Genomic DNA, 25,779 nt, shown 5'->3' on the forward strand with positions numbered 1-25,779 from the left:
TGAGGATACTCCATTGCTGCCCAGCCTTGGGCAAGCTGATTAACTTCTGTATGTTTCATTTTTCTCATCTGTAAAAATGGCAGAGTGTTGGGTTGTACAAACGGAGTTACTATATGTAAGGTGCTGGCTGGTGTCTGGCTTATTGGAACTGCTTAACAAAAGTTTGCTTTCCTTCTAATGTTCATCTGTATTTTGAGAACAGCTGGCAAAGTATACATATACACACCTAACCTCACTCCGATGAACGGGAGTGCCTATTCTATACAGACCCGGCCTTTGTATTTCCAAATAGGTTAATGACTGAAGGGCTCTGGAAAGGGGATAAGAGGCCGGCTTCCTTCCCCAGATCCCACTCCAACACCCAGAGGACTGCTATTTCTCAGGTGGCAGCTATGAGGAAAGAAATAAAATGGTGCCCTGAGTCCCTAAGACCCTGGAAGGTGGCTTGGTCCCCAGGAGGCCTTGGGAGCTGATTTGCCAGTGAGAATTTGAAGTCTTGGTGTCCAAGTTAAACTCACCCCTGGGGAGAAAAAAACTGTTCAATCAGCTGGACATAATACTCATCACACTAGATTTAAGACAGACTGAAGAATTAAGATAAAACATGAATGGGGCACAGTGGCTCAAGCCTGCACTTTGAGAGGCTGAGGCAGGCTGATCACTTGAGCCCAGGAGGTTGAAGCTGCAGTGAGCTGTGATCGTACCACTATACTCCCGCCTGGATAACAGAATAAGACTCTTGTTTCCAAAAACAAACAAAAAAACCAGATCATAGACTGTGGATGCCGCATTACCTTGAAGCATGCAATCGTAGGCTTTCCTGTCTCTCCTTCCTAAGGCGTCCCAGAATCCGAGTGGCTCGGAGCCTTCATCACACTCGTGTATTGTGACTTTGCTGCTACTATGCAGTCCTGCTTCCAGGGGACATCTGCAAGGGAGAAACTCCAAGAGTTCTTTATAAGTCTAGAGAGTGCTGGCGACCCAAAATTATTATTGCTATTATGATAACAGCTTTATAATAGCTTTATTGAGATATAATTCACGTCATAAAATTCACTCTTTTTATATGTACAGATTTTAGTATATTCACAGAGTTGTGCAACTGTCATCACTAATTTCAGAACATTTTCATCTCCCGGAAAAAGAAGACCTGTACCCGTTAGCAGTCACTCCGCATTTCCCCCATCCTTAGTCCTCAAAACCCACTAATCTACTTCTGTATTTATGGACTTGCCTGTTTTGGATATTTCATACAGATGGAATTATATAATATACGTTCCTTTGTGACTGAGTTTTTTTAACTTAGTGTAATGTTTTTAAGGTTCATCCATGTTGTAGCATGTATCAGTACTGAATTCTTTTTTATGGCAGAATAATATTCCACTGTATGGCTATGCCACATTTTTTTCATCCATTAATGTGTTGGTAGATATTTGGGTTATTTCCATCTTTTGGCCACTATGACTAACATGGCTATGAACCTTCATGTACAAGTGTTTTCATTTCTCTTGGGTAGATATCTAGGAGTAGAGTTGCTAGTCATATGGTAACTGTATTGTTAAATCTTTTGAGAAATTGCTAGACTGTTTTCCAAGTAATGTGTAAGGGTTCCAATTTTCACATCCTTGCCAATACTTGTTATTGTCTGCTTTTTTTAATTTTAAAATTTGTGGGTATATACTAATAGTAGGTACATATATATATGGGGTACAGATATAAATTATTCAAAACTAAATCTGGAGATCAGTTCACCGTCTCTTCTACTTTCTAAGGAAAAGCCATTCTTACTCATGAATGGAAAAATGCTCTGCAGTTTATAAGTGTGTGTGGTGGAGGAGGGGAAGTTGACTTGCCCCTAGGGAGGGATGTTTAATCACATCTAATGTGTCATGAAAATTACACACATTTTTATACAGAACAATACATATTGACTATTTCTTGTCTTTCTCTCCTGCTAGAACATGAACTTCATGAGGACAGAGACTTGGGCTTATTCACCACCACGTCCCCAGTTCCTAACTCCAGTTCTTTGGAGTTGTTAGAAGCAGGTTGCCCAAAGTTCATGATGCAGAAAAACCATTTTTCTGAGATTTATAGGATAAGTCCTGTAAGTCCAGATTGCTTGGCGCCAATCAGGTGCTCAATAAATGTTTGTTGAGTGAATACGTGAATGAGCTCTTCATTGTTTTTCTTTTCCTCAGTGGTCCAAGTAAACCCTCTGATGGGCCTCAAATGCCTTGGGCCACCTCAGGGCATGTGATTTCTCACCCCTCCCCATGTCCTAGCCCACAGGTGGTTTGAGATGAAACATCTTGTTTCATCTCTGCCTCTCTGTGGAGAGGTACCTGCCCCGTTCTCCTCTCTGCCCTCTCTGGGTAGTGTGTTTTCAGAGCGGACACAGGGGCCCTGGCCACTGCCCTGTTCCAGAACCCAGAGAATGGGGTTCACCAAATCAAACTCTGGGGACATGTGCCCCTAGGAAGCTCTTCAGTTTTCCTCACTGAGGTCCTCACAGGTTTCAGTTGCCTCCTGAATGCCTGGGCGACACTGGGCTTCTCTGGAAGCTTGCAGTGCTTATTTTGCCTGGGCTGCTAGGAAGCGCAGAGCCACAGCGGCAGACCACCCTACCGGGGGGCCGGCCACCATAGCGTCCTCCCTGGGCTGTGGCCTTCACTGCTCTTCCGGTTCCCCTCTTCCCCAAGGTCCCCACTCAGTGCTATCTCACAGTGTGCTGAGCCTTTGCAAGTGGCCAACGGCAGGTGCCTGCCTGGGAGGGGAACAAAACCCAACCCGGAAGTGCTGTACCCGGGAAGTGCCCGGAGAGTCCGATCCCTCCCCATCGGGGGCTGCTCTGCAGAATGGGGGACATCTTATCGTCTGACACAGATGGCGGTTTCCCACACTCTTCTTTAGCTTTTTAACACTCCACTGTTCTGGCAAATGAAAACTCCAAATCCTTAACAGGTATTTTAAATGTGCTCCCTTTAAATATCAAAGGCCCCCAGGCTTCTCATCCAAAAGCTGAACGGCAACTATGAAGAAAGAACCCAGAGTGCTTGCGAGAGTCACTCCCTGGGTCCTCACCAGCCTCTCACCCAGCCAGATAAATCCTCAGACTGCGAGAGCGGCCCCCAAGTCGGAGGTCTGGACTGAGATGTGTGTCCTCTCTGCTCGGAATGTCAGAGGCCCCTGACCACGTTCCCAGCCATCCCTTGCTGCAGTCACTTGCAGCACCCTGGGATCTACTGGGAGTCTTGGTACCCTTGAGCCTGCCCCGTCCCTCTGGGAAGCCCGTTGTGTGGGGGACTCGTCGCAGACACAACACTCACTGTTCCTTGATCTTGTTCGCGGCGGTCCTTCCGACCTCCTTCGTGTGGGCCTGGGCTTTGCATCCGTGCCACAGGTAGATGAGGGCCTTGTTGACGTTGAGCACCACCATGGAAGTTCTGGACCTCAGGCTGCTACAGTGACAGGCCACTTCCAGCAAATTCCCTTCCACGGGCACCTCTCCGCGCACGCAGTACAGCCGCCACTCACCTGCAGGGGGCACCGGCGGCGCGGAGGAGTTAGGACGTGAGCGAGTGGCAGCAAACGCGGCCCTTCCTACTGTCCTCTGTGCCGTCCACGGCAGCCACCTCCGTCCAGGGCCAGGGACTTAGGGGACTGGAGGGGCTGAGGCACTGCGCAGGGAGCCCTGCCGAGCACTGAGGCATCAGGCCTTCCTGCCAGCCTAAAAAGTGGCTTCTTACGTAGTTAGAAGCAGGTGATCTGAAGTCCACAATGTAGAAAAACCATTTTCCCAATATTTATACAATAAGTTCTATAACAGGCATATTTTAAAAGGCTCTAGAGCTAAGATTTTTTTGGGGGGTGGGGTGCTGGTCAACAAAAAATTTCATAATTTATAATAGAAGAGCCACTGATTTTTCTTTCCTCCTAAAAAGAGCAGACAGAGGAGGGGAGACCACCTTCCAGCCTCCTGCGTGCAAAGGTGAATCCCCGAGTAAATTCTCCAGAGAGAGGCGGGTCACGAGCACCCATAGAGCTGAGTTATCAGGCAAACATCAGGAGGCTTTCAGAGGTAGAGCCACAGCTAGATGAAGACAGACTCACTTTCAGCCCCCAGCTTATAAAAATTCTTTCCAAGAGAGGGAAAGGCAAAGTCGAATTCCAGCAGTAAAAGTGACTTACTTTGCACATTTTCTTCTTCCTCTTCCCGCCTCCCCGAGTGCACCACCATCCCCCCCTGGAAACACTGCAGGAAACAGGGGGGCTCCTTTCCCTGGAGAACCTGGACCTTCCGATTTAAACAGAGGTAAATAGGTAAGGGGCGTGGGGCTTTCAAAGTCCTAAAAACAATACATGCCTCTTGCAGAAAATCTGAAAAATACCAAGACGTACAAACAAAAGCCATTGCTAACACTACCACCTAAAGAGAAGCTCTGCGAACGCTGCTGTGTGCAGCCTCCTCTCAGGGTGTTACTCAGGGAGGGTCTTCTTTTCCTAAACAAAATAGGAGCCTTGCTTTATATTGATGTACAGCCTCATTTTCTTTACTTAATGTTGTTCTGTCAAGGAATATTCTTTTAAAACATAACTCCTGATATTTTAATGGTATTCTGTGGTTATTGATGTCACAAGACTGATATAAATACATTCTTAACAAGATAGCTCTCAGCAATGAGAATGACTCATCACTGACTTGATAATAATTCTAGGGAAAATACATGGCTTGCGGCCACCCCAGCAGTCCACTCAGCCTCTTCCTGGCCTGTTAGAGAAGGCTCTTCCTTCAGGTGTTATCTGCACCACGAATAATGTTAGGGTTGAGTCACCTCCCTCTAGGACACCTTTCCTTAAAGAGGAAATGTTTCCTGGAGCTGGTAGTCAGGGAGCACTGAGAGAAAGCATTTCTCACTGTGAGTTATCAATCTCAGTGCCCATTTTGCATAACCAGTTGCCATTCTGTGGCAGTATTTCATATCTAAAATGATTTTCCACAGCTGGACCATGGCTCATGCCTGTAGTGGCGCACACCTGAAGTCCCAGCTACCCAGGAGGCTGAGGAAGGAGGACTTATTGAGCCTGGGAGGTCAAGGCTGCAGTGAGTGATGACAGTGCCACCGAACTCCAGCCTGGGTGACAGAGTGAGACCCTGTCTCAAAAAAATGATACAAATAAAAATAAAATGATTTTCCATCCACTGGATTGGTAACAGGTAAAATGCTCAAATGAGATTAAGACTCAAAACTCTGAGGATAATTTTGAAGGCATGATAAAAGCATATTCATTCATGGCCTTTACAAAAACATAAACGGGTAGTTGAAATGACTATTAGGAATAAATTAAAATGCAACTCTTGCCAATACCATTTCTAAAATATAGTCCATAGTAGAAAATATTTTTTAGGAAACGTGATTGGCTGGGTGAGTGGACTGTGGAAGGCTGGGTGAGTGTGGATCTATTTCTGGCAAGAATGTCTCTGCTGTCTTCCCTCCTGCTATCGGTAATCATTCATCCAGGAGAATAAAGAGATTTGCACATGGCATTGTCCTGTTTTCAAAGAATCCCAGAGTTAACTCTTAATTGCTGCTACTCAGCAAGTTAACTCTTAATTGCTCGTACTCTACAGAGCAGAGGAGACTCAGGCAGAGATCATCTGAATGTTAAAGAGACAAGTTTGCAAGCCTCGGACCTGGGCAGCAGTCCCTGCCAAGCACGATGCAGGCCCTGGGGTTATAAGGCCATGGGGTTGTGAGGCCAGCAGCTTTAGGTGGCCTCGGATCTGGGCAGCAGTCCTTGCCAGGCACGATGCAGGCCCTGGGGTTATAAGGCCATGGGGTTGTAAGGCCAGGGTTGCAGGGTCTCTGTCATGCTCCTGGGGGATCACATAGCTTTAGGTGGTGGGAAGTGCTGTGAAAATAAAAGATAAAGTGCAGGGACTGAGGATGATGGGAGAATGAGAAGGCTCGGCTAGAACAGGGGTGGGGTGGGGGTGCGGGTGACATCTGAACAGAAACCTGCCTCATAAGAGGCAGTACACAGGGGTACGTACATAGAGGCAGTATGGAGTAGGCAGGGGAAGTTTCCAGACAGTGGAATGGGGCACAGGGCAGGAGGTAAATGGAAGGAGGTGGTCATGGAACAGGGAGAGGCTGGAGTGGCCTGGGTGGAGGGGAGGAGCAGGAGGAGCTGGGAGAGGTGCCCAGGGCCTACCACGAAGGTGCTGGAGCCCTGGGAAGCCGCTTAGACTGCAGTGTGTGTGGCAGACAGCAAGGGAGTGACCCAATCTGACCTATCCCAGAAAACCACTCAGGCTGCCATGAATACAGGTGATGGGTGTTCCCAGTCCTTACATTCACCTGCTATTTCCTTCAGGTAGATTCGTGTACATGGAACAACTGATCAAAGTTTTAAGGTTCTTGTGACAAAATTTCAGGATGGCTGTTCAAGTTACACTTCTCACCCAAAACACAGCATCCTCATCCTACTGAGGCCTTGCTAGCTGGCCCTGGATCCATTCTTTAAAAAATCACTACCATTGTGAGAAGTGGATGATGACATCTCTTTGTTTTACCTACAGTGCCTTGATTGGTTAGGTGGAAACCTAACAAACCTTTCAAAGCCACCCACTGGCCATCTGCACTTGTCATGTGGATTTCCTATTTGCAGATACAACATTTTCTCTAGGATCATCTTACAAAAAGTGGGAGAAGGAAAGAAATGGGAGGGCACAGCCTGAAATCTGCAGAAGCCAGACCAGGACTGAAGTGCTTTGGGTGACGTGGTCTTCCATTATCAGAATCATGTTGGGAGGGACCAGGCCGAGTGCCATCGGCTCCCAGGAGAGGATGCTCCTCTCAGTCCCCAGGGTGCAGAGCTCCCCAGGACTCACCTGGGCCCCCCTTTCCTCGTCCAGCTCCACCGTCATCAGCGCCGACGTGCCCTTCTCACTCACGGTGGAGTGCCGGCCTTGCCAGAAGAAGTAGACGCACTTCTCTTTGCCGGCCGCCCTCACTGAGTGCTCTCCCTTCTGGCGACTTCCTACTGCAAACACAGAATGGCAGAGGGACAGGTCAGCAGCTGCGACACCTGAGGAGAAGCAAATGTCTGACTCACTTCCCCGGGGCCTGCAAGGACCAGTGGCAAAGAGCCTTGGGCCTAGGGCTGGGGAGAAACCATTGGCACCTGGAGGGAAGGCTGGTCACGCCCAGGAGAAGAGAAAAACCACCTTCCTTCCAGCTCCTGACCCAGAGCTTCCAACAGGGAGAAAAGGGATCTGAGGGGCCCTCTTGGTGCCCTGAGAAAAAGATCTGTCATCTGGAAGGGGTGGCAGATCACTCCAAGTGTGCAACAGAGTAATTTCTTCAAAATATTTGGTGAGGCCAGGTGAGTGGCTCATGTCTGTAATCCCAACACTCTGGGAGGACTGCTTGAGGTCAGGATTTCAAGACCAGCCTGGGCAACATAGCAAGACCCCACCTCTAAAATAATTTAAAGAAATTAGCCTGGCGTGGTGTTGCACACCTGTAGTCCCAGCTACTTGGGAGACTGAGGCAGGAGGATCACTTGAGCCCAGGAGTTTGAGACCGCAGTTAGCCATGATTGTGTCACTGCACTCCAGCCTGGGTGACAGAGTGAGACTCTCTTACAAATAAATGAATGAATAAATAAATAAATAAATAAATAAATAAATAAATAAAGTATGTGGTGACTGCCAGAGCAGGACTAAGGGCTCACACAGACCCAAACGCATTTTCCGTATTACACCACTCTTTGGCAAAAGATTAGCTGGTAGAGAAAAGATGTTAAAAACAATAGCAGGGCCAGCTTTAAGCACAAAGGAAAAAATGCAGGCTGTTAAAACTATTCTAGTAAAAAATACAACTTTGAAGTTTTCAAGTTCTGTCAGAAATGAGGAGATAGGTTGCTGACAAATCACTTGAGCACAAACTAATCTGGATTTCATGTCTGTCACCAGGGCTGCTGCCGGGATTAAGCGCTGATGGTCCCCATGGTTGGCACCGCACAGGCACTCGGTAAACATGAGTAGCACAGGAGGCAGATGAGAATGCTTGGTGTGGAGAGCAGTCACAGGGAGGTTACAGGGTCTCCCTCTGTCACCCAGGCTGGAGTGCAATGGCGCAATCATGGCTCACTGCAGCCTCAGCCTCCTGGGCTCAAATGATCCTCCCGCCTCAGCCTCCCAAATAGCTGGGACTACAGGCATGCATCACCATGCCTGGCTAATTTTTATTTTTAACATTTTGTAGAGATAGGGTCTCACTATGTTACCCAGGCTGGTCTCTAACTCCTGGCCTCAAGTGATCCTCCCACCTCAGCCTCCAAAAGTGCTGGAATTATAGGCCAAATGGGCATTTTAGATGTTATTACAGACATCCAAATCTCTACCTGTAAGAATATGTCTCACTCTAGATTCCCTTCATTCATTCATGCATTCAACAAATATTCAATGAGCGGGGACTTCAGGATTCTGGGCTACAATGATGAACAAGACAATGATGAACTTGATGCTTGGTGCTTTTGTTCTAATAAAGAGACGAGCAAGACAATTTCAGATAGTGATAAGTGCTATGAGGACAAGAGACAAGAAGGTGACGCCAGCCAGGGTCAGGGCTCATGGGACACCTGCTGAGGGAGGGCCTTTCTGAGGAGGTGGGGAGTGCAGACCTGAATGACTCTAATCTGGAAGCAGAAGTTTCTAGGCTGAGTGAGGCCATTAGACCAAGCTCTTGACCCAAAGGCCCGGGTGTCCCAGGGAGTGAGGGTCAACATGGGAGAATGCAGTAGTTGATGGGAACACTCACACAGGTTTAAAAGGAATGAGAATAACTGGAGTCTCTGGTTTTATATCACTGCAATTTTTCCCAGCTCCAATCCCATTTCTAACATTGCAACTGTATTGAGGTTTGAAGGGAAGAATAAAACTCATTTAAGTTCTTAAAAGGTAGGGGGTCATATTTATTTGATTTTTAGCCCTTTGTTTGGTAAAGTATCTGTAACATAGGTTTCATAAATGATTCTAATAATTTCTTAAAGTATTTTGACTAAGGACAGTCTTTTGTACCATCCACTGTGGATCTGAACTGGTTAAGTTTGGGTGTTTTTGAGAGGGCAAAATAAAATAGGAACTATCAATGACTAGATTATAAATCCCACAATTACTTTGGAAGCCACTTAATTGAAATTTCTGCTAACTCAGCAACAAAACTTTGCCTTTGAATAGCAATCCCATTCTTCAAATAGTGAACATTTGTTGCACTAAATAGATTACTGAGGAAAGATATGTTTCAAATAGATCATAACGGTTTATAAAGATCTTGAAATCTGTTAGCACTCAAATACATTGTGTAAATACATATTCACACTAAAATAACCAACATCACATCCTAACATTGCAAACAGACTTGAGTGTATATACCCAAAATAGAATTGTCTCTTTTTTAAATTACTTTTATTTTAGAGACAGGGTCTTGCTCTGTTGGCCAGGTTGGAGTGCAGTGGTATGACCATAGCTCACTGCACCTGGGCTCAAGTGATCCTCCTGCCTCAGCCTCCCAAAGCGCTGGGATTACAGGTGCATGCCACCATGCTGGGCTCATTTTTTATTTTTTTGTATAAACAGGGTCTCTCACTATGTTGCCCAGGTTAGTCTTAAACATGTGGCCTTAAGTGATTTTCTCACCTCAGCTTCCCAAAACTCTGGGGTTACAAGTGTGAGTCTAGAATTTTATTTCTTTAAAGATATTTTATGAAGCAAACATTTCACTAGTTTTCCTTACAGTTTTTCTGCACATACCCAAATTTAGTCCTATATGCAACTTAATTTTTCATATGTGTATTCATTTTTAATTTTGGCAATGTAAAGATTAAATTTTTAGTAGTAAGAACTTATGGGCTATTCTTTTTTTTTTGAGACAGGGTCTCACCCTGTCGCCCAGGCTGGAGTGCAGTGGCATGATCTCAGCTCACTGCAACCTCTGCCTCCCGGGTTCAAGCGATTCTCCTGCCTCAGCCTCCCAAGTAGCTGGGATTATAGGTGCCCGCCACTATGCCCAGCTAACTTTTTGTATTTTTAGTAGAGACAGGGGTTTTCACCATGTTGGCCAGGATGGTCTCGAAATCTTGACCTCGTGATTTGCCTGCCTCGGCCTCCCGAAGTGCTGGGATTACAGGCATGAGCCACCGCGCCCAGCCAGCTATTCTCTTTACAACCTTGATTAGTTACCTAATTTAAAGTGTGGACATGTTACGCCATCAAGGCACTTTCAAGAATAAGTTTGGTACTAGTAGTTCTATTTAGGAATAACAGACAACACAAATATAAAGACTGTTCATGGTCAAGTATTCTTGCACCAGAGTCACCTATTAATAGGAACTAGACATCTATCAGGCCCTGGAAGAGCCTGGCTCAGCACCCCTGGGCACCTTGAGCAGCTGTCCCCTGACCCTGCTGGGGAGTGAGCAACCCTACCCTGGAGGCACTGGGCCAGGACATTGACCCTAGCAGTCCGGCCAGCATCAGCCAAGTGGAGGCTGTACCACCTGTGCAGGTGCTGCTTTTTGCTGACCCTCTCCCAGAAGTGCACCCTGAGCTCTGACTCAGTCCTGTTTGCAGGTGTGGCCCTTGTAGGCACAAGTGATAGAGGAGCCGGACTAGTGTCACCAAGGGGCCAGAGCTTCTGCGTTGGCTACAGAGTGACTGCAAGTGCCATCGGGCTGTGCCTCACCCCTGCTGGAGGGATGGTCTGGAATCTGAATGCTCCCTGCTTTAACTTAATTCTCTAAAGCTGGGCTTTTTCTAAGTTGTAAGTCTGCTGGAAAAGATGTTGTTGGAGCTGGCTGTGAGATGTTCATTGTGTTTATTGGGAAGAAATATGGAAAGGAATCACCTGGGTCAAATCATATTTCCTAGGGGCCTCCAAGTCAATAGTCCATGAAAGTCTGAACTCTTTGCTTTATTTTTAATTAATTCACTTAACAGTTTTACTCATTCATTCACTCACTATTACCTTTTTTTTTTCTCATAACTAACAGCTAAAGTAAGAAAATGGCTAAATTAAACTATGTCTGGTTTTATAAAACATGGTTTCCCTTTTTGCATTTTAGGAATGGGCACTACAAGTGCCTTTAGTTTGTTCTTTAAAGTTCCCAGTTCCACTACTCCAAAGGTTAAGAGATCTGCCTGCCCTGAAACACACTCAATTCCCTATTATTGTTGTCTTTGGTAATCAGCATCAGAGATTAACACTGTACATGCCACCTCTGCACAAAAGCAAGAGTGTAAATCCACGACAGTGACTCTTTGTTATTGTTATTGTTATTATTTTGGGGAGATCCACGTTATCTCATCTTCAAGTTAAAAACAGTAATTACGCTGTTCCTGCTGACAATGTCAGTGATGAGTATTTCCTGCACCTACAATGTGAACACAGGCCAGGCACCGGCTAAATGTCATATATACCTGATTATAAAGTCCTGTGAGCTGAGTACTATAATCCCTATTTTCCAGGTGAGAAAACCAAGGCTCAGACAGGGTAACTTTACCCAGCCCACACAGCTGGTAAGTGAGGGCCTGAGATTCTGAATCCCAGGCTGTAGGGTCCCAGCGCCTGTGGCTCCTTATGTAAAAGGAAAGGAGCAGTTCCAATTGCTTGCTCATAAGAAATTAAGTAGATGAGAAATGCTGCTCCCTTTGGGAGGCTGAAGTGGGAGGATGGTTTGAGCCCAGGAGTTTGAGACCAGCCTGGGCAACATAGTGAGACCCCATCTCTATAACAAATAAAAAAAATTAGCTTGATATGGTGGCACGTGCCTGTAGTCCCAGCTACTTGGGAGGCTGAGGCACGAGGATGGCTTGAGCCTGGGAGGTCGAGGCTGCAGTGAACCGAGATTCTGCCACTGCACTCCAGCTTGGAAGACAGAGTGAAACCCTGTCTCAAAAAAAAAAACAGAACAAAAAGAAAGAAAGAAATGTCCCTCCCATTGGGGGTCCTTGTCTGACACCCCACTACTCCCTGGAAGGAGAGGCTGGAGCTGCCTGGGCCCTGGAAGAGCCCATTCCTGCTGTTTAAGAAGCCCCTGAAGTTTGGTGTGTTTAGTGGCTCAACCTCAAGTCGCCTTGCTGCTGGTTCAACCCTGACCTGCTCCATGGTCTGGTGACTGGGATCTTTGGCCCCTCTTTGTAGCCAAACTCATGGCTGCCCACATCCTGTGCTGGAGCCCCACTCTGACTCCCTGCCTGCAGAGCGGGTTAATAGCACAGTTGGGTTTGAAAAGAGGCAGGTCTGGACTTGAGTGTCCAGCTCCACTCCCTGCTAGCTGTGTGGCTTCAGGCAGGTTCCTTGATGTTACTGTCTTGGTCCTTATCTGAAAAATTAGCACCACAACAGAGAAGTCTCAGGGAGCCCAGCAGGCACTCAGCTAGAGGCAGGGTAAAGCCCTCAGCATCGTGCCCCAGGGGGCAGGGGGACCTCTGGGCCACAGCCTGGCTCTGCACAGCACACAACCCCATTGGCTATGTACTCAGCGAGGCCCACCTGCTGGCTGCTCCTGCACCTGCTTTATGTCATTGATACCACATGCGTCTTGGAGACAGGGTCTGAAATATTTACTTGGTCCCTACAAAGTGTCTTCCATAGAGTAGGTGCTCAGGAAATGTCAGCTGATGAATAGATGCATCTTGTATAAATCAGGATCTGAGCCTGCAGTTTTCTGATCAGCAAACAGCTGCCTGTGCTTCCTGTGGCCCCGGGGGCAGGTGCACCTGCACAGCAAGGGGGCTGTAAAGAGGCAAAAATACTCTCTTCTGAGTTGAAGTCACAAACCTGTGACCTGCATGCTCTCCTAAATGGGAAGGGGTGAGGAGCGCTGTGGAAAAGGCTCCTCCTTGGCAAGGAGAGGGATGATTTCTCCAGAGATAACCGGACTCCCCCTTTCCCCAGCGCCAAGCATCCAGGTGAGTGTTTTGCAACGGGGTCTGTCACCATCAGGAAGCGAGGAGAGTTTAGACTCTGCATTTACTACACCAGACCCATAAAGCACCACCTGTGCTCTCATTCTCGGGAGAAACAGCCTCTTTCACTTCTCAAATCAATCTTCTGTGCATGTATTTACTATTATGTTACAGCACCATTTGGTTCCAGCTTTAAATCACGAAAATATGCTGTACTTAACGACTTTAATTGAAGCAGCACACAGCCACGTGGGAAATATCATTTAGAGGCCAATCATCTCTTTCCCAGAAAAGCTCTGGGGACAGGGGTAGGGGAGGGAGAGAGAGAGCTGAGAAGACTTGACGTGCAAGTTCAATTTCTACAGGTGAACACCAGCGGCCTCGGCAATGCTGGGTTGTTAGGAATTCGGCCTTACTTCTTTTCATCTCTGTGGTTTACTAAGTGGCTCTCAAAGGCGCATGACTGCAGTGCCCCACTGCACGCACGCAGCAGAGGGCACGACAGGATTCACTGGAGAAGCTGGCTCCTGCAGGGCTGCCGGGCCGACCTCTTTCAGCTGGAAAAAACCATAAGTGCTCACTAACCTGCCGTGCTCACCATGAACTTCCACTTGACCACATAGGCATCCCCTTCGTGGAACTGCCCGATGCTCTGTTTGGGGAGCCTGCTATAGTCAAATTCTAGGATGTGCCAGACATCCACGGAGACGCTGGTGATCTCAAACTGCCTCCTGTCGTGTCCTTCCACCAGGCCATAGCCACGGCCGACGTTCACCCCGTCCAGGATGGTGCCTGCTGTCGTCTGGGGCATGGACACCATCCGTGTCACATCATATGCCTTGACATCGGCCCTGGGGTCTTCCTACAGAGGAACATGAAGACATCGATTCAGTTGCCTGTTTCCGCAGCTATTCCTTGTCACGCTCAATGCTGCTTCAGCTGTTCATGGGACAGCATAAAAATACAGCTTCCACACTCTGTCTCAGGATGTTTAACTGCAGTCAGGGAAAGGCTGCATTTCCAGAAAGACTCTGGGAGGTCTGAACACCCATCGCCACAACAGCGCATGGATGCCTGAGAACAGGCACAAACCAGACTCTTCACTCCCCAGGGTCAGATTAGAACTGGAGGCCTGTCTGCTGTTCTACTAGTGAATCCTGGGAAGGCTTCCTAGCTTTAAGAGAGAGAGAGTGTGTGTGTGTGTGTGTGTGTGTGTGTGTCCATGGTTTTTTTTTTAATTAAAAAAGTATTTTAGTTGACACATTATTATGGGCATGATTTGATGTGTTGATACATGCATCTGTTTTATGGGGAAGGGGGTGTGGGAAGGAGATGGCACAGGGAGGATAGGGAGATGTTGGCCCACGGGTACAAAATGACAATCAGAGAGGAGGAATGAGCTCTGGTTTTCTCCTGCACAGTGGGGTGACTGTTTTCCAATACTGTATTGCATATTTCAAAATAGCTAGAAGAGAAGATTTGAATGTTCTCACCACAAAGAAATGATACCTCTGGGGTGACGGCCATGCGAACTATCCTGATTTGATCATTTTACATCAAGGCCACTTTTATTGGGACCCAAACCAAGCCCCGAGGTTTGAGACTTGGTCGCCGGAATACCTTGTGCTGGGCAAGTTCCCCGGGGTTCTTCTCATTCGGTCTCTTCAGTTCTGTCCAATCCAGAAACTTCTCTTTGAACAAAATCGTCTCATTGTGTTCAGTAAGTCTCCCAAATATCGCCCAGTCGGGCCTCCCCTGTCCTTTTCTGTAGGGTAGGAGGGGGGTTGGGAGAACAGACAGGAAAAGAACCAAGATTAAGCCAAGCTTAAACAAAGGAATCTAAAGCACATGCGGCTACTGGAAAAAACCTCAAAGTACTTAAGTACATATAAAACAAATGGTTTATTTTCCTGCATTTTACCAAATAATGACATTTTGTTATTTTAGTCTTAAGTCATACAAAGCTTGTGTACATAGAGTTTTTGATGTGCCTGAATGTGACATGAACCATGTCAGGACTAGACTTTTCTTACATTCTAGCAAGTTCTTTTTTTTTTTTTTTTTTTTAGAGCTAAGGTCTTGTTCTGTTGCCTAGGCTAAAGTGCAGTTGCACAATCATAGCTCCCTGCAGCCTTGAACTCCTGGGCTGGAGTGATCCTCCTGCCTCAGCCTTGCAAATAGCTGGAACTGCAGGTGTGTGCCACCATGCCTAGCTAATTTTTGTATTTTTTTAAATATGAGACAGGGGTCTCGCTATGTTGCCCAGGCTGGTCTTGAACTCCTGGCCTTAAGTGATCCTTCCTTCTCAGTCTCCCAAAGTGCTGGGACTACAGGTGTGGGCCATATTCTAGCAAATTCTTGTCTTTGGGATACCCTGGGGTGGCACGCTGGGTGGGGATTTTGGCAAAGGCAGAAGCCGCGGGAAAACCTTGTCTACTTTAGCCGCCCAGTCACCTGCAGACGCTTACCAAGTTTCCTCTCCAATTAATTAATAGATGTAGGGAAGAGGTAGCTCCCTCCTCAATTCTCTACTATTTTATGTCATGTTACAACAAAGCTCTCCAGAGTATGGAGATTCTCCCGTCACTAAAATCAACACACTTTCATAGATCTTGAAGTGCCTTTTTGTGCACTTATTTCTAGGCCACTGGCCAGGGCAGCAGACAGGAAAGCACAGAGAGATAGGAAAGAAAACGGCACAGCTCCACCCGGAGGTCTTGTGTGGCCTTAGGATTTCAGAATTTACACTGTCCCCAAGAACACAGGTATTTTAGATAAAGGTATAGCTGAGAAGATACGTGTGCTGTGGAGGGTGTAGCCCTGGAATACTATGCACAATCTCTCATCCCTCCAGATCCATCTTCGGTTGTGAATCCGGCCTGGGATGCAGCCACCCCTTAGAGCAACCTCCCCTGCTGCTTGTGCCCTGCTGTGCTACTGCCTCAGTCACTTCCTGTTTGGTCAAGACCACAGCTGCTGATGTCGCAGCTGAGGCACATCAAAAAGGCTGCCTGATTCAAAGAAAGCTGCCAGATAAATCACAGAGCACAGACACTTCTACCTCATGCTCTTGTGGGACTTTAGGAACCAAACATAAGCACCTATGGAAAATGCACTGCGGTCTTGAAAGGCTGTGGTCTTTATCAGAAAATATCTGAATGACTGCCTCTTATGTCAGTCCTATTCTGCAGGCTTGCTAAGATGATGATTGAAAGGGCTCTTGGCTTCTGCTTTAGAATCTGGCATTTATGTTTTGAAGCGTTGTGAGCAAGCGACGCAGCAGATTGCAGGGTGAGGGGGACGGACCTGGGCCAGGAGCCAGGGGTTTCTCTACCCCCTTCCCTGACTTACAGCTGGAACTGGGCTCAGTGGTTTCAGCCTCATTTGCTAAGAAGGGTTGGGTGTGTAATCCTGGCTGCATCTTAAAATCCCTGGGAGCTTTTAAGACATATTGACACATAAGCTGTAACTCACATGAATCGAAAACACATCTCTGGGGCTGGGCTGAGCAGATGCCTTTTTTTAAAGGCCCCTCAGGTGATTCTGCCTCAGAGATGTTGAAAACCAGTAGGTTAGGAGCTCAGTCATCTACTTTCAGATCTGTGATTATGCCACTATTAAATACAGTTCGCCATTACATAGATTTTATGCTTTAGCTTGTTCTTTTTTCCTCTGCTATACCAAATAAAATCTTTGAGCTGTAGTTCCAGTCCTTAAAACAACGGTTGTTACCATACTGAGGTTAAACATTAGTGCATTTGCTTAACAAGGACGTTAAAACTTCTTACCACACTGACATAATTTTAATGATTTCTATAATAATTAATAAGAAAATCAATAATTGGATTTTAAAGCAGGAAACTAGGCAGGAAGGTTGAAATTCATAGACCAGTTCAATGGAAAACATTAAAATGTGTGATGCCCAATATTCTATGCTGTTTGGTGGTTCACTGGTTTCTAATCTATTATAACGGCACCCATAGTTAAAAAGCACTAGTTCTTTTTTGGTCTGATAGTTGAAAAAACAACAACAATCCTTTGCATGTAGGAATTCTTTTTTCCATAATCATAATTTGTGACTTTGCACATATTCTCTTGAATTGCCAAAATGACTACAGAGTCTAGTACATGCAGGGAATATTACAATTGCAATCATTATTTTAACACCATCTCCTCCCCCTCTTCCCTTCCCAAAAGGTATAAAGACATAAACATCATCTTCTGCCAAATAAATCCTGGAATTCGAAGGCGATGCTGGGAAGGTATGAAATTAGAAGGAGGCATGCCGCCTTTGCACCTTCAGATCAATGGCTGAATTCCAGACCCGGGGAAGCCTTTCAGATGCGCATGTAATTTGTTTAAACAATTGCTGTTCATCTGCCACAGCAGCACCTGGAATGCCGCAGGGAGGAACTTGCAGCATTTCTTGCTCACTTCAAGAAATCAACTATAACAAACCTCTTCCAGAAGACTACGACATCCATATTTCTGCAATAGTTAGATAAAAGTTAAAGAACTGTTCCTTTTGTGAATATTCACAGTCCACTGCATATAACCGTTTATGAAAACTGAATCCTATAAAGAGCGAGAGTAGAGGACTGTGGTGAGAACAGAGGGATCGAAGGGAATCAGCTCGCTTGAAGAGCTGTCCCTGGGCGGCAGCAGGAGTACCTGGGGATAAGCGGATTGCATTCTCCAGGATCCAGGGGATTGATGTCACAGTTCTCATAGTCAAAGGTTCCATTCCATAAGTGCTTTGCCAGCTGAAATGCTATTTTTCGTTGTGCTAATGTGACTTCTTTCCCATGCCATACGTAAACTTCACTACCAAAATCAAACACCAGTACCTGGGAGAAATGGCACAAAAGAATTTGTTAACTTCAAGAACGTGCAACAGTTGAATCAGGTGCAACAGGGTCTCTGTTGACAGTGAGTCAAATGGAGGAAGACAGAAATCCTAATGGGGTGACCAGCACAGACACAAAAAGGCCAGGAGATCTCAGCTGGCACTGCCCCACCGAGCCAGCCTCTGCCCTTCGGGCACGATTCCTCCTCCCAGTGTCCTAAGTGGCCAGGATAATGTTTCCTCCTCTTAACTCTCAACGTGCTTACAACTTGTGATTCACAAGAGTTCTTTAGGTACATCTTCCTGTCGACTTCCTCCCTCTGTCCCCTATTCCTCCCCCTCTCATGTGCTCATTCATTCACTTAATATATACACAGAGGCCACTTCATATATGCCAGGCACTCGTGGTCCAATGGTGTCTTCTCTCCTGCACACAATTCCAAGATCCTTAAGGGCAGGGATCAGATCACAGCAATACGCACAGGAGGGGTTGATTACTAAGTGTTTGCTGAATGAATACATGAATGTAATGCTATTTCTTATTTTCATGGTTCATTTTATTCTTTCTCTTAGAATGATTTCTCCCTTCACTTCCAGCAATTCAAATTTTGCTTAACTCTAAACTAGGCTCAATTTCACTTTCTATGTAAAATTATTCCTGAAGATTTATTTTTCTGTGACTTTCCCCTCATGTAAATGCCCATACATGTCACACAGTCAACCTTGCTCCAGATTACATTCCTTCTAATACTCTTCTGCCCAATTAAACTTAAGGGCCTGTGTGTCTTCCACTTTCTCAATACTTAGCATGCTTAATGGTACTGGAAATGTATGTAATTAATAAATATTTACTGCTGTGACAGGACAAAAACAGCACATTAATTGAGAAATCCATAAATTATATATACATGCATCTAGTGTTCCTCAAATTTAAGGACTTAAAAATATTTTATTATAATGTTTATGCAAAATGCAAAAATAGGGCTAAGAAGTATTTGTATTTTGCCTAAGATATAAAAACCTTCAATGATCCATGTCACCTCTAAATTATATTCTGGATTCCATATTAGCATTTAAGATACCAGTAATGGTTTGAAATCACAAATATCCTTTAAAAAGCTGTAAATGTTCTACAATGGGTACTGACACTGGCTAACCTTTATTGGGCACTTACTATCTAATTTATTGGGCAGCCTGTGCTGAGTGCTTTCAGTGTGCTTTCTCACTGAAGGGCAGAGCCCACGGACTGTACCTCTTTGGGTTGCAGAAGGGAGCACTTTGGAATTTTCCCCCAGTAGTCGTCATCAGGAACAAGTTTATCATCCATGAGACGGTAAATGCAGTTAGTTTCTATTATGGCTGCTTCATAGAGTTCATCTTCTTTTGGGTCTCCAGCAGCTTGGGGATAAGAACAACAGGAGAGCATCACATTTTACATTGCAAAGTAGCTGGTTTAGAAGAATGAGCTAAGGGAGAAGAAAGGAGATTCAAGTCTTGTCAATCTCTGAAGTACAATGAAGTCTTACATTGGTAACTGGTTTGGCCACCCAGAAGCTTCCAGAAGTCTTTGGCTGCATGGGTGTGTGTATTAATTCCTTCTTCAATGGTTTGGATATAAGTAGCTCTACAACCAAGTTCCCTCTTTGTCTGAATTAAAGTTGCAAGTTCTGAGGCCTAAAAAAGAAAGGAACACAATTACCTGGGTAGAAAAGCCCTTGGCTAGACAGAGTGGCACATGTCAAAACCAGAGGGAGAAACTGTGTGCCTGCAAGGAAAGCCTTGTGACCACGGGTGTGGGTGGATGCTGGTTACTGGGTATTTTCAATGACCTCAAGAAAACATAACTGAAAGACCAGGGAGTATCAATTCTTTAGAGCAATAGTTCTCCATCTTCAATAGGTCACATGTGATGCTTTTAAAAAACACTATTCTTTGGGCTTTACCCCATGACAGTCTCATTCAATAGGTCTATGGCAGAACTTCATAGCTACCTGGGATAAAGGACTTTAAAGTGGGGCCGCTTCCTTTTTTACACAGGAGTAGGAAGGAACCCAGGACCTAAACACTGGGGTGTAGGTCATAGTCCTAAAGCATCCCATTTAAACATGTAATGAAGGCTTGTTTGAGAGACATTCAGGAAAAGGAATCCTAGCTATCCCTTCTCACTTGAATGCAGCACCTGGCGTTTAGAAGCTTTGTGACTGATGCCGGGAAGAACACTCCACCGGTGTGGAAAGGAGACGTTAGCTAAAGCTACGTCTTTTATTTTTCAGGTACCAACCTTCGCCTTTTCTATGACGTTTGCAAACTCTCCTACCCACAGGAAGCAGCAGTGGGGAGAGAGCAGGAGGAAGCAGTCCCCACTGTTGAGCGCCGAAGCTCGAGGTTCCACCAGCCTGGTCTGCACGTGTCTTCTTCCTGAACATGAGGCAGACAGTCACCATCTTTCCAGACAGAACGGGGATAGGACACACCCCACATCGGAAGCATCTCTGCTGCGGACACTTTCACTTCTAGAGTCTTGTCTGCTAATAAGAGTGCCCATGGCCCAGGGTGGCAGCAGGGGAATTTAGAAAGGGCATCGCGATGGCACTAGCAGCTGCTTCCCTGGTTTGTGCTTTCCCACATGTCACCCGCTTCTCAGGACCATTATCAGTGTCATGTGCATGGGTTAATGAAGGCTCCCCCTTCCAGGGAGATAAGCACACAGGCTCCTTTTCCCTCCTTCACTCTTCTCCCGGGGCCTTTCTCTCCCCTGGCCACCTCCTGCATCGAATTACACCTGTGGCCCAGGCAAGGGAAGCCACGCCTTCAGGAAGGGTCGGATCTTCCCCTGGGGAGTTTCCACTATGAACCCTAGGGGCCTCTCAACAGGAAGGATGGAGCCACCGCCTTCTGTGGCTTTCAACACCTTTTCCTAAATATTTGTTGATTTTTGAGCTTTCCACAATTAAACTGATCATGTAGTCTCTGGGTTAAGACTGAGGACTATTTGGTTATTTGAGCTTGTCACTAGCCTTTTTAAATACACACAATAGGATAGTGGTTACACAGAAACATGCGGGAAACCCTCCTGGAGGGAGAGGATATTTCCTCCATTCTCATCTCAAGGACTCATCTATACAGTGGCCACCAGGAGGCAGCCGAGTCTCCTCCTCATGGCCCAGAGCCCCCCCGGTTCGTCTTTGGAATCTCCCTTGCTACAGACAGGAAGGGCACTGGAGCGGAATGCAGGTGGGCTTCATCTGCGTCGACCTTCCCTTGATTCCTTCTCCAAGCTGTGTCTCCCTCTCCGGTTCTGTACTGACTTGGGGAGAACTGGGCAGGGAGCAGAGAGCCCCTCTGATGACGTAGGGCACCTCTGGTAACTGCATGGATGTGTGGCCGCTTCGTGGGGCAGGGGGCACCAGGAGTAAAAGCTGGGATTCTGGAGTGGGGGGACCTGGGTTCGAATCCAGCTCTGCCACCCAGTAGCTGCTGGGACTCCAGACACGTTCCTGCCTCTGGAAGCCCTGGTGGGCAGAATACTTCCTATGTCATGGGATTTGGGGAAGCTTAAGAGACAGGAGGTTGCATAGCAAGGAACACACAATAAGTTCTCAAAAAGCATGCATTCCTTTCCCGGCACAGGCAATGAATTACAGAGTCAGGACTCCGTATGGGACCAGACAGAAAACACGGGCCCTGAGTGACCGTGCCAGGCTGCTCTGAAATACCTTTAATCTGCAACAGCATCAGCCTCTTGTAGGGCACAGCACTGTTGTTAGAGTTCTGTTCTGTCAGGTTGACGCTCCGCAGGCTGACGTTGCTGAAGTTTTCTTTACTAGCTAAACCTGCCAGGGTGACTTCTGAGAAGTTGGAGTTGGAAGACACTGGGCAGGTTGAATAAGGAAACACAAAACAGGAGGTTCAGTTACAGTGACAATATTTACAGTCAGAAATTATTCATAACTGACTCAACACCTTTGTCTTTTCACGTTAATCCCGAGAGGGGAAACATACTCAAGTTTGATTAAATGTGCAATTCAATGCTTAACCACCATGTTAAGAATTAAGTACAGCATTGAAAATATAAACTGCTTGTTGACAAGTGTCACACTGCGCTGTGCAGAGGGACAAGAACTGAGTGATGATGTGGACCAGCTAATTTAGTACAAAACCAGGAGCTGGATTCACTTGTTGCAATTCCACTGAAAGCTGTTCTAAATCCTAACAACTTTTAGATGCCCAAATGTATGGATGCCAGATGACTGTTAGACAGCTTTCACCAAAAGCCTTTATACATAAAGAAAACAAAAAAAGTAGACATCTGTAAGGGATGATTAGGTTCTAATCTTTATCTGAAGGCAAAGTGATCAGCCAGATGGTATCTTGAGGTCTTCTGCTCTTAGAGTTAAGACTGTAGTTATAAGATGGGTTTTCACTGCAAAACAGCAAACATCTATAGACCGGTCAGTCATCACTAATCCAACCCGAGCCCCCAAAAGTGGAGGCAGAGGAAACATACGTAAAATCTGTGCCAACATTTATTTCTCCAACTTATTGTTTTAAAAATGTATATGCTGGAGAGAAATTCAGAAATTTATTTCACTGGGATTAAGTTTGAAGACATATAACACCACTTGTCAATTCGTTATGGTGTTGTGGTTTTTAAATACACTTTTTTTGTTGTTGTTGAGAAAGGGTGTGGCTCTGTCGCCCAGCCTGGAGTGCAGTGGTGCTATCATGGCTCACTGCAGCCTTGATCTCCTGGGGTTAAGTGAGCCTCGCACCTCAGCCTCCTGAGTAGCTGGGACCCCAGGTGAATGCCACCACACCTGGCTAATTTTTTTGTTTTTTGTAGAGATGAAGTCTAGCTATGTTTCCCAGGCTGGTCTCAGACCCCTGGGCTCAAGTGATCCTCCTGCCTCTGCCTCCTGAAGCGCTGGGATTACAGGCATGAACCACCACACCCAGTCTGAAATATACTTTCCTAGTAAACCAGTTATAACGAAAAGACTCAACCACTTCATCTAAATACTATATTTCTAAGAAAAACATTAGGAAATAGGTCTATGAGTGTTATGGGAAAATGAAAATTACAGCAAGATTATTCCAAAAATCAAGATTATGCATGCTATCACCTCAAACCAAGAAAATCACTGTTTCAGAATGATGGAACCCCACATTATTGGGCAGATGAGAGCAGTGTGGCTAGGCCTACAGTGAGACTGAGAGTCTGGAGCCCATCTCCTCGCCTCCATTCATCACCCCCGCCAGCTCCACCTGCTCCCTCCAGCCCACATCCCAACTCCGAGAAGCTCAGGGTCCTACCAAGAACGATCTGAAAAGCACTGGCGTTTGTGTTAATTAATAATATAAAAATCTAGGATTAGATACTCCACTGATTTGAAGTGTTTTACTATAAGAGACCAAACGGCTCTTTTACTATAAGAGATCAAACGACTAATAAGATTAAATGAAGAATGATTGTGTGTTCAGGATCTACAAAGCTGAAAATGGCTGAATTACCATACTCAGAAATATCCATCTCTTTTAACTTCCAGAAAGAAAACTCAATAAAACAGGGTAATTTGTAACCAGGTGCGGTGGCTTGTGCCTGTAATCCCAGCACTTTAAGAGATCAAGGTGGGAGGACTGTTTGAGGCCAGAGAGTTTGAGATGAGCCTGGGCAATATGATAAGACCCCAGTCTTTAAAAAAAAAAAAAAAAAAAACCAAACCCCAGGATAATCTGAATTAACTAACTGAACAGGTGATACACACTGTGAGAATTTCTATGAAAAATCTTTAAAGTCTAGGTAAGCGTGCACATGTATGTCCAAACTTACTCCTTTTTACTTCATGAGGCTCTTCTGAGCACCATTATTGGCCTTCACAAGGCAGAAAACCAAGCAATGAGTAAAACATCGGAAGAAGCCATTCCCAAACTCAGAAGCAGGGTGGGGGTTCAAATACTCACTCTTTTCTACTTTCATCCGCTTTGACTCCATGAAGGCAACGTTTAATCTCTGCTCAGTGTATTCCTGAAGGAGATCTTCTCTTGCCGCCAGCATTTTCAGGGGGTTTTTGGAGGCCTGAACCCGGCGCTTGGGCCTAACTGCCCGCTTGTGCTCGGCCACAGAAGACGTCAATCTGCGGATGGAAGCAGAGCCAAGGTCCCAGTCTGCGACACCACCACACCTGGATGACGTGCGGGTCTTGGACTCCCCAGTGTATTTCCTGATTTTGTTACAAATCTTGCAACTCCTCCTCCCACCGCCACTCCCCTGACATGGAGTCGTAGAATCTTGGAGATGGAAGAGGGACGCAAGCCCACTGAGTTCAAATCTCAGCCACGCCCGGACGCCCCCACTCACTCATGGCCCTTGGTCTCCTCCTGGGAGGGTGTGGAGTACTTCCGGGCAGCTCATGGCTCTGCTAGACAGCTCTAGGGGTTAGGCAGCTCTTCCCTCTCCTTACCGCGCCCATGCACACGTCCTAATTCTCGCTTTGGAACCATACACCCATGTCTACTTGTCTGTCTCTGGCAAGCCCTTCGGGAATTTGCAGACCACGGCTCCTTGATGTAATCCTCTTCGCTCAGACTAATCTTTCTCCCTATGCAATAGCTTTCGGTCCCCTTACTGACCCTCCATGACTAGCTTCCACTCAACTCACTGCCCACCTCTGAAAAATAACCACTTTTTGGAAGAATATACTGAAATAAAATAGGCCCGCAACCATCTGTGACCACCCCACATTCTCACAACTCTTTGGGGTGGAAAACCAGACTAGGGGAGGTGAGCAAACCGAGCGAAGCGATCTCCCAACAGACTCCTGCTGCCACTCTCCACCTCCAGCTGCGCAGGCCTCTGTGCCCAAAAGGCGTCTTTACGTACCATGGTGTCATATGTGTGTCAATATGTTTAAATTATGATATACGACTATTTGAACAGTAACATTGTGTGGGCGGAAGACTGAGAAATGGTTAAACGGTTATGTATGCAAATATCCAAAATACTATTTTGAAGTGGAAAATGGCAAAGGGCTCATTTTTTTAAGTTAGGAAATTAAAACATGCAAACTGAAACAAATTGAGCAAACTGGAATACGCAACGAATTTATCTGGAGCAGCTTGTAGAAAATGACATGATACGTCACTCTGACAATTTCGCAGTTAAGACCAGATGGATGTGGTGGATTGCCGTGGGTGGAGCCTGTCTAGCCTGTCTTCCTCTGTGTCTGGTAATAGCATCTGGATTTTCCTTTGGGGAAACCACCTCCCTGCGCCCCCACCCGTGGCTCTAAAGGAGACCCAGAGACCCGCCTTTACCCAGTCAGCATCTTCTATCCCATTGGCCACAGTGACTGGTTTAGGGATGGACAGGGGCTCAAGCTGAAGCCAAGAAAATCAAACCTGGAACTTCTGCTTAGACTACTGAGAAGAGAAGCTACCCGTGCTGGGCTGGCCAGGGAGGCAGCCTTGTGACTCCAGAGCTGGGGTGTCCATCTGCCGCCAGGCCACTGCCTGACGGAGAGTAAGGCCGCCCAAAGGAAAACAGCCAAGACAGACTGTGTTCTGAGGGGCTTTTAGAACTGGAGACCACATCTGCACTGTTCAGCGAGCGAGCCAGCAAACCCCTCGGCACTGTGCAGCTACTGAGCCGACAAACCCCTCGGCACTGTGCAGCTACTGAGCCGACAAACCCCTCGGCACTGTGCAGCGACTGAGCCAGTGAACTCCGCCGCACTGCGCAGAGAGAGAGCCAGTAAAACCCCTCCGCACTGCGCAGAGAGAGAGCCAGTAAACCCCTCCGCACTGCGCAGAGAGAGAGCCAGTAAACCCCGCCGCACTGCGCAGAGAGAGAGCCAGTAAACCCCTCCGCACTGCGCAGAGAGAGAGCCAGTAAACCCCGCCGCACTGCGCAGAGAGAGAGCCAGTAAACCCCGCCGCACTGCGCAGAGAGAGAGCCAGT

The 25,779-nt window shown here is 46.5% G+C and overlaps 1 protein-coding gene and 1 long non-coding RNA gene across 21 annotated transcripts in view; one reads left to right on the forward strand and one right to left on the reverse strand.

Moving 5' to 3' along the window:
* The window catches only part of LOC134740142 (uncharacterized), a 58,214-nt gene extending 56,043 nt beyond the window's left edge, over positions 1 to 2,171 (forward strand). The window contains exon 8 of the long non-coding RNA XR_010127402.1: positions 1,959 to 2,171. This is a non-coding gene — a long non-coding RNA (uncharacterized LOC134740142). The remainder of the gene's footprint in view (positions 1 to 1,958) is intronic.
* SVIL (supervillin) overlaps positions 1 to 25,779 on the reverse strand; it is a 189,336-nt gene that overhangs the window by 9,527 nt on the left and 154,030 nt on the right. For 18 of the 20 annotated variants that reach the window (XM_063669721.1, XM_063669705.1, XM_063669706.1 and 15 more), the window contains 12 exons: positions 23,784 to 23,956; positions 21,539 to 21,694; positions 20,104 to 20,240; positions 19,349 to 19,496; positions 19,075 to 19,220; positions 17,648 to 17,823; positions 14,597 to 14,741; positions 13,562 to 13,838; positions 6,896 to 7,047; positions 4,192 to 4,297; positions 3,330 to 3,537; positions 795 to 928 (listed from right to left, as the gene is read on the reverse strand). In XM_063669721.1, coding sequence (XP_063525791.1) covers positions 795 to 928; positions 3,330 to 3,537; positions 4,192 to 4,297; positions 6,896 to 7,047; positions 13,562 to 13,838; positions 14,597 to 14,741; positions 17,648 to 17,823; positions 19,075 to 19,220; positions 19,349 to 19,496; positions 20,104 to 20,240; positions 21,539 to 21,694; positions 23,784 to 23,956 — 1,958 coding nt within the window. The remainder of the gene's footprint in view (positions 1 to 794; positions 929 to 3,329; positions 3,538 to 4,191; positions 4,298 to 6,895; positions 7,048 to 13,561; positions 13,839 to 14,596; positions 14,742 to 17,647; positions 17,824 to 19,074; positions 19,221 to 19,348; positions 19,497 to 20,103; positions 20,241 to 21,538; positions 21,695 to 23,783; positions 23,957 to 25,779) is intronic. The other 2 variants (XM_063669722.1, XM_063669709.1) reach the window with 1 other exon arrangement.

The sequence above is a fragment of the Pongo pygmaeus genome, chromosome 8 (genome assembly GCF_028885625.2).
Source record: "Pongo pygmaeus isolate AG05252 chromosome 8, NHGRI_mPonPyg2-v2.0_pri, whole genome shotgun sequence".
NCBI lineage: Eukaryota > Metazoa > Chordata > Mammalia > Primates > Hominidae > Pongo > Pongo pygmaeus.